At 41.0% G+C, this 8,754-nt stretch overlaps 1 protein-coding gene across 1 annotated transcript; it reads left to right on the top strand.

Moving 5' to 3' along the window:
* Positions 1 to 3,579: 3,579 nt before the first annotated feature.
* LOC121518111 (guanylate cyclase activator 2B-like) lies at positions 3,580 to 7,924 on the top strand. Its single transcript, XM_041800326.1, has 3 exons — positions 3,580 to 3,694; positions 7,230 to 7,404; positions 7,630 to 7,924. Exons 1-3 carry the CDS (start codon positions 3,623 to 3,625, stop codon positions 7,692 to 7,694), a joined length of 312 nt encoding a protein of 103 aa, XP_041656260.1. The 5' UTR covers positions 3,580 to 3,622; the 3' UTR covers positions 7,695 to 7,924.
* The last annotated feature ends 830 nt before the right edge of the window (positions 7,925 to 8,754 follow it).

Raw genomic sequence — 8,754 nt, 5'->3', positions numbered from 1 at the left:
ACCCCTTTTCACCACTGTTCTTGCTCATTTATTTCACTTTTCCCACATTTGGCCCATGTTTTCTACTTTTAACTCATTTTTGCCACTTTTGAACCCAATTTTCCTACTTCAACTAGTCATTTTTGCAACTTCTTGCCACTTTATATACCTTTATGCTAATTTTTAGCTTCTTTCAACATTTTCCATCCATTTTAAACCCTTTTGCATTTCTGAAACCCATGTTTCGCCGATCTTAAATAAAAATTCAGTGACTGTATGCTACTTTTAGCTAATCTTTATCCACTTTAATTTTTTTCACTTTTTAACCAATTTTTACCTGTTTATCTGGCTATTGTAACCCTTTTTTGCAACTTTGTTTCCCATTTTGCCTCCTCAACCCATGTTGGTCCATTTTCACCCATCATGGCTGCTCTTCAACCACTTTTCAACATTTTCCATCCATTTCTCCCCAGTGTTGTCTCCCCCCAAGTTTCCTTTGGTAGCAAATTTTTGCCACTTAAATCCAAATTTTGTCTCTTTTGAACCCTTTTCACTGCTGTCTCCATTCATTTTGCCACTTTTTTCCAACATCCAATCATTTTTTTCCACTTTTAACTCATTTTTGTCGATGTGTTGCCCTGTTTACTATAGCTGGTCATTTTTGCAACTTTTTTTTGCCACATTTAACCCATTTTTTGCCATTTGTAACCCGTTTATATATATAACCTTGCAAAGCAGGAGGACACACCTGTTTCCTTGTTTTTCATTGGTGAATCCATCTTGCAAAGCTCCCATCTGAACTGTTTTGGCCCGGTTAGAAAGTGACGGGACCAGTCAGCATTGAAGGGCAGTACTTTCAGGCGCGGCGGAGTCGTGACGTAAACAGGAAGCAGCAAGAGGCCGGTGTGATTGGTGGAAGAACTTAGTGTAGATGCTGCTAAAGCACAGTTTTATCAGAACTTGATGTTAAAAGAAGAACAAAGAACAGCAGTGAGCTGTTTTCTTTACAAAAAGTCGACTACTTACATGTCTATAGTTGCCATGTTTTGCGTTATTTCTCAGTAGCTGCTCACACGCAGCTTGATAGTGGTTATGTCATGTGTTTTGTTGCTCTGATTGGCCCGTAGACATGTGACAGACAGAATGTTCACCCAATCACACTCCAAGTTTTTTCAAATCCTCTGCCTTTTCTCAGACGTTTCCTATTGAAGCTTTCCCAGATGTGTTTCACACTAAATATATATATATATATATATATATATACACAACAATATAAAATATGAATATTACAGCACTGGACAATGTGATGTGAGGCTTGCATGCAGCTGTTGCCATGGAAACCCATTCATGAAGCTCCTGCTGCAGTTTTAGTGCTTGCATTATTGCCAGTGGAAGTTCAGAACTCTTCAGCCATGGAATCAGCAGAGACTTAGAGACTCTTAGCAGACGTTGACCCTGCTCTGTGATTTTACATGGTCTTCCTCTTCGTAGCTGAGTTGCTGTTATTCCTAAACGCTTTCACTTTCCAATAATATCACTTACAGTCAACTGTGGAATATCCAGCAGGGGTGAAATTTCATTTATTGCAAAGGTAGAATCCATCACAGTACCACGCTTGAAGTCACAGAGCTCTTCAGAACAACCCTTTTAGGATCACAGATGGAGACAGCATAGCTAGGTGTTTGATTTGTTACACCTGTGGCAACAGGTCTGATTAAAACACCTGAATTAACTTGAATCCAATTATTAACAGGTGTGGCAAAATACTCTTGTCCACATGGTGCATGACTTACTCTCCTTTCTGAACTTTCTGCATTATATAATTCAGGGGTGTCAAAACTACAGACATGTCTTTATTAAATTGGCCTACACAAAATCTGCCAGGTAAAAATGGACCAAAAAACTATTTTGGCTCAATTGTATGCTTCATGGAAATTTTTAAAAGTGTTTTATTTTTCACCCAGAAAGCCTCTGTGTTTGTGATGCAGCTTTCAGCCACGTGTTCTTCCACCTCAGGATAATGCCATCTCCAAATCAGATGTTTGGGTCTGCAGGCTTCAACAGAGACAAAATCTAAACAAACTAAAACAGGTTATTTCAGCTCAGTTTTCCTCTCAAGAGCTGACACATTATTTTCGTAAAGTAATCATATCAGTCGACTGTAGCTTGTGTAATTTTCAGCTATTAAAGAAATAAAGCCACAGCTATAAACTTACCTGAAAGTCATGTTTCCATTCAGCTCTTCTGCTCAGGGTCAGTTTTTTCTGATTTATTTTCATGAAGTTGAAGAAGGTCGGTAAAACAGTTACATTGAGTGAGGCAGGGAACTCTGGATGGGGAGTGATGCATGCTGCAGACGCCTGTGATCCACGATCTTTCATCAGAAACCTGCACCACAAGGTAAACCAGGATCTGTCCTGCTAACCAGTCTCTACAAAAGTTTCTCCCCCCTCTCTTTCTTCCCATCAAGTCTCCATCTTTGGAAGTTGTTCCTCTGTGTGCTAGGTGTCATACCAGCATCCCCTCGTATCCACAGTAAACGGCACATCATTGTCAGGTCAGGTGAGGTATGGGAGCATATGAGGGCTCGGCACTTTGCTGCATCAGCCTTCGCCTTGTGATGCTCTTGCCTCCTTATTACAGTCATCCAAGCCAGCACCAGGCCCATGCTCCATCTCTCTAGATATCCTCCAGGCTGACTCCTCCACAACACACATGGCCTGCCCTGGTATCTGGACCAGTTCACAGGGACCTGGTCACCCAGTTTGCAGTGAGCCGGATCAGGAAAGCATGCAAGCGACACCACGTCATTGTCACGAGTCAAAATTGCTCATTTTAGTTTAGTCAAGTTTGTTGTCATCTCTGCAGACCCAAACAGCTGATCAGGAGGTAGCAATACTCTTTAGCGGATGAATACGTAGCCGAAAGTTGCATCACAAAAGAGTGCCAAACACAGAATCAGGAAAGATAAAACGCTCCAAAGATTTTTGATATAGAGACATTTGAGCCAACATTGTTTTACGGCAATTTTTAATCAAAAACTCACAAAACTACACAGAGCAGCTGTACCCATCTGTAGCGCTGTACATTCTCCTTAAAGGGGCACTGAAATCCCTGGAGGCTAATGCCACAGCTACCAAGTACCCGATACAACCCTATTTTTAAATATACAGAAATATCCCCTAAAGGGGCCTTAACCTTTTCTTGCAAACTGCCAGTGGGTGATAAAATATGGCCTGAGGTTTAAACAGAACATTCTGGTACTCTGGAATTCTGTAAATCTCTGAAAATAGACCAATCTGAGAGCAGACAGCTGTACTTAGAGCCGTCTCAGTGATGAGGAATAGAGGCCTAATCTTGTGCAACACCCTGCCGGAGTAAAGAGCTGTTTTTGATTCGTAGCCTTTATCAGCAGTGTTGGACTGAAGTGTTCTGTACACAAGCTAATCAGCTGAACAATTAGCATCCGTCATTTTCCTTTAAAGTTTTCCACTCTTCAAACAGCAGAGGAGTTTTACAGCCTCATAATCAGTGTTAATTATTAACCAGCCTTCAGGCGGGGACATCAGTGAGTATGAACCATCCACCTCTATAAATACATCATCCATGCTGTGATCAGAAAGAAGAGACTCATCGCGTCAAGATGAAGACTGTCGTTCGTGTTTCAGTCTTCCTCACAGTTTTGATCCAGCTCTCCAGAGCAGTGACGGTAAAGGTAAGAAAGCTTTAAAACCCACAAAATCTGCATCATAGGAACTTAAAGCAATGCAATCTAGTGATTTTTCCTTTTTAGCAGATTTTTAAATGTTAATAAAATAGGAGGCAGTTCATGCAAAAGCTTATTTTTTATTTTCTTGAATGTAATTTTGCTCAAATAAGCTTCTCAAGTAATTCATAAACTTAAAATCTACTTTAACTCCAGCACTTCTGAAGTAAATTGCAGACTTTATGCTCTGAGTGATGGTAATCTTGTCTAATGTGAGAGGTGAAGGTGACAGCTAACCCACGCTGGAAATCAGGTGTGGTTGTGTTGTGTTTTTCCTCTAAAGGGGGAAACCATGGGATTAAATGCTCGTCTTTACAGAGAGATGACAGATATAGGGGTTGTCATATACGGGAGCTCTAAAGGGCCATGTATTCATACATATCATTTATTCTGTTTTCTGGTGATAACAGGATAATTCAACTCACTATCATGGGAAAACAAATGTTATCTTGTGATAACGCGGGAGGAAACCAGCGCTATCTCGAGATAACGACAAAAAAAAAGTCAAGATCTCAGAAATTATTTGTTATAACTGGAAACAGAGTAAATAATATAAGTGAATGTATGGCCCTTTAAGGCTTCTGTAGTCATATCAGGACTTTAAATTAAAATATAGGCTGTTTGCAGATGGCGTCATGTTATGGTGAAGAAGTCCAGATGGGGCCAGGAAGTAATTTCTGCAAAGAGAAGTGCGATCAAACTTCCAGACATTGCACAACCGTGCCGACCATTTAAAGTGGAGATAACATGCAAAAATCACTTTTTTAGGGTTTCCTGACAAAATATTCACTCCTGGCCTGTCCACGATCCCCTCAGGTACCAGAGAAATCCATTTCCCCCTCTCTTTCTCCAGCTTCCAGAAAATGTGTGCTGAAACAAGCCGTTTCCCCTCATGATGTCATGTGGGGAGTTAGCCCCGCCCCCAGGTTCGGTTGGCCCTCCCCGCTTGGAAGAAAATTCCGCCCTCCTCTCCAACTGGGAGGAGGATCAGGAGAGCCACATGCATTTCCTGAGAGTGGTGGGGTCAGGGGGTGGAGTCAGACAGCTCATTAACATTTAAAGCCACACACAGAAACCACAAACAGCTCATTCTGAGCAGGGCTGAAACAGAGGAGTTTTTAGTCATGCAAAAATGCAATACTGGAGTGTTTTTCAGCAACAAACTTCACAGGCATGTTTTGGGGACCTCTGAGACCGATATAAATGTGTCTTAAAAAGGTATAATATGTCCCCTTTAAATTGCTAAATAAATAAATAAATAAAACCGATCCTAGACTACTTTTGAGTCCTGAAAGTAGTGACACATTCAGGCAATATACTTCAGTCTAAGGTTTGGAAGAGTGGAGTCATACGGTCCATTTCCGCCAAGCATCCAGTTTGGTTCCGTCCAGTCTGTCATGGTAAACCCTGATCTTGCATGTGTTTCCACTGCTGCTGTCTGTCCAGCCTCGCTCATTGTGATTGCCTCTTTTTAGAGATCTGGATCATTCGTCTCAGCTCTCTATTTGGTAAAAGTTAAGTTTCTATATGTGGATTAAATAACAATAAATGGCTCAAAATGAGACAAGCTATTGTGGATCAAATAGAGGATCTGTTTCATAGAACAGGCTCGTTCCCTAATGACACATGATGCCTACATCACAAGGTTAGGTTAGTACTATATCTCAGTGTTTCCTTTAAAAGCATGTTTATGACAAAAAGAGGGAGAAAAGCGGTTAAAAGGGCACAGCTCTCTGCCTGGTCTCTCTTCACCTGGCTTGACTTGTCATATCAGGTCTGCAGGACTGAGTCATTTGTGATATCAGTCACCTCAACGCCAGGCAGATCAGTTTACCAGTGGAAAAAAATACTGTATGTGAAGAGCAGAGGTCATACTCCATATCTGCAGCCTGATGACTCTCCTCCATTTCCACTGATTTCTAACTGCTGTTCTTCACTTCCTGACCTCCATTCTGGCAATGGTGTAACATGGTGATCATGTGACTGCAAACAACCTTTATCAGAACTAAAATAGAACTCCTAGGAATCACATATCGAGAGTTTTCTTGTAAATCACCAAAGATGGCAGGAAAAACCCTGCACTGCACTAGGCTGTTTTAAAACTGCAGATAGAGGTAGGTGATAATACGGTGTCCCAGGATATTTAAAAACCGCAAAGAAACAAACACAAAATGTCTTTTTAGTTTTATTTAAGACTTGGTCAAAGAGATCTGAGCTGCTTCTATAAAAATGTCCTCTTGAATCACATGGTGTTGAAACCAGGAGAAAGTTCTGGAAAGGTTTCATGGTATTAAAAACTGGATATTGCCCAATGCTCTGCAGATGTTTCATGCATACCAAAGAGAGGAAGTGTGATTATTTACAGCAGTAATCATCACCAATAAAGCCGATCAATACAACCTGAAAGAGGAATGTTCCCAGTTTTTATCAGTAATAAACCCTGAAATATATATACACTATATTGCAAAAAGTATTCACTCACCCATCCAAATAATTAGAATCAGGTGTTCCAGTCACTTCCATGTCCACAGGTGTATAAAATCAAGCACCTAGGCATGCAGACTGTTTCTACAAACATTAATGAAAGAATGGCTCGCTCTCAGGAGCTCAGTGAATTCCAGCGTGGTACTGTGGTAGGATGCCACCTTTGCAACAAGTGGTGAAATTTCCTGGCTCCTAAATATTCCACAGTCAAGTGTAAAGTTTGGTGGAGGGAGGATTATGGTGTTGGCTTGTTTTTCAGGAGCTGGGCATGGCCCCTTAGTTCCAGTGAAAGGAACTCTGAATGCTTCAGCATACCAAGAGATTCTGGACAATTCCATACTCCCAACTTTGTGGGAACAGTTTGGGGATGGCCTCTTCCTGTTCCAACATGACTGTGCACCAGTGTACAAAGCAAGGTCCATAAAGACATGGAGGAGAGAGTTTGGTGTGGATCAACTTGACTGGCCTGCACAGAGTCCTGACCTCAACCCCATAGAACACCTTTGGGATGAATTAGAGCGGAGACTGAGAGCCAGGCCTTCTCATCCAACATCAGTGTATGACCTCACAAATGTGCTTCTGGAAGAATGGTCAAAAATTCCCATAAACACACTCCTAAACCTTGTGGAAAGCCTTCCCAAAAGAGTTGAAGCTGTTATAGCTGCAAAAGGTGGACCGACATCATATTAAACCCTATGGATTAAGAATGGGATGTCACTTAAGTTCATATGCCAGTCAAGGCAGGTGAGCCAATAATTTTGGAAATATAGTGTATATAAAGAAGGATTAGAGTTATGAGTAATGCTTCAAAGCTGCTCCATAAGTAAGAATGCTGAGGAAAACAATGCAGTGGTACTGAGACTTTCACTCAGGATGCAGAAACTACCCCAGGATCAGTAGATGTGGGTCACTGATCAATAAGAGAAAACCACTCTGCTAATGTAGGTGATATTTCAGCCTCACAGTCCTCAGGGTCTTCACTGATTGTTATTCTTTGTAGGAAGGAGACTTTGAGTTCTCTCTGGAGTCAGTGAAAGCTCTTGGAGCTCTGATGACCTCAGACGAAGTCTCAGCTGAACAGGACCTGGAGGCCGTGTGCTCTCACCCTGACCTGCCCCGGGACTTCAAACCTCTGTGTCTGAGGTACGACCCTGGAGCAGCTCTGGCTCGACTCGGTAAAATCTTTCATCTCATATCTATGTAAAATAAACTGAGCTCCATACAGGACTGGAGGAGGCCCCAAACTCATTCAGAGTCCACTGAGGTCAAAAATCAGCTGATAGGCTCAGTTTCATCTCCTCTTGTTGGAGAGGATTTATTTAAGGGCTGTTGTCTCTCCCTGCTGGTCATTGTTGAGAACACAGGATGAACTCTGACATGTTTTTGTCTTACTTATCCAGCGGACGTTGCTTCCCACCCTGATGACTGTGAGATCTGTGTATCTGTCGCCTGCTACGGCTGCTGAAGGGACATCTACGCCGTCAGATATTACACAAGTTCCCATTTATCATAGTGTGTTTGTGTTTTATAGTCGCCATATTTTAATGGTTTTATGTCTGATTTCAAGTAGGAAAGTTTTTGTATTCTTGGTTCATGTTTCTAAATTTTCTTTTGCTGCCTTTGAGGAAATCTGAATTCAATGTTTGAAAAATCCTGTAAAGTTGATTACTGTTTTCTGTATTTTCATCAGTGTGAGTGGAGCTAAACTTCTTTTAATTGTCATTAAACTTTATTTTTAACCCTCTGAGTGTGATTACGTGGACGTCAGTCTCCTGGTTGTGAGCCCTGGTTCCATTTTTGATCCTGTTCAGGAAGTAATATTTACACGGACTCAGAGAAACCTGGTTCCTTACCCCTGTGTCAGTGTTAACTTTTGGTACTGGTACCAAGTAGTACTGGTAGATTAGTGAGAGCAGTGTTACTCAACCCTGCTCAACCAAAGAGCCAAACTGTTGAAAAATACATTTACAAGAACCACAAGGTGAAAAGTAGCAATTAAAATAAGTTAAAGGTGGCAAAAGTGCTCAAAAAGAAGCAAACACTGTGAGAAAAATGGCAAAAAAAAAAAAAAAAAAGAGCAGAATGTGGCAAAAATGGGTGGGAAGTGACCAAAAAATAGTTAAAAATATTATTAAAAAGTGGCAAAAATCTGAAAAAAAGGTGGGAAAAATGGGCAAAAATTCCAAAATAAATGTGGGAAAAACGGGCAAAAATCTGAAAAAAAGGTGGGAAAATGGGTAAAAAGTGGCATTTAATTGCAAAAGACAGGATAAAAGTGCCATAAATGGGTAAAAATTGAAAAAGAGAAGTGGCAAAAATGGGCAAGCACTGGGGATAAGTGGAAAAAAAGGACAGTGGCAAAAATGGGGGAGAAATTGCAACCAAAAAAAAGAGTTTCAGGGGGCAAAAATGGTCCAAAAGTGGCACAAAAGTGGAGAAAAATTAATCCAAAGTGTCTAAAATGGGCAAAAATCAGTAATAAGGTGGAAAAATGGGAGTTAAGTGGAATTTCACTGCAAAAGTCA

This window comes from Cheilinus undulatus, linkage group 11, assembly GCF_018320785.1.
Source record: "Cheilinus undulatus linkage group 11, ASM1832078v1, whole genome shotgun sequence".
Lineage (NCBI taxonomy): Eukaryota > Metazoa > Chordata > Actinopteri > Labriformes > Labridae > Cheilinus > Cheilinus undulatus.
Note: the sequence above shows the minus strand (reverse complement) of the source record. Positions and strands in the feature narration are given on the sequence as shown.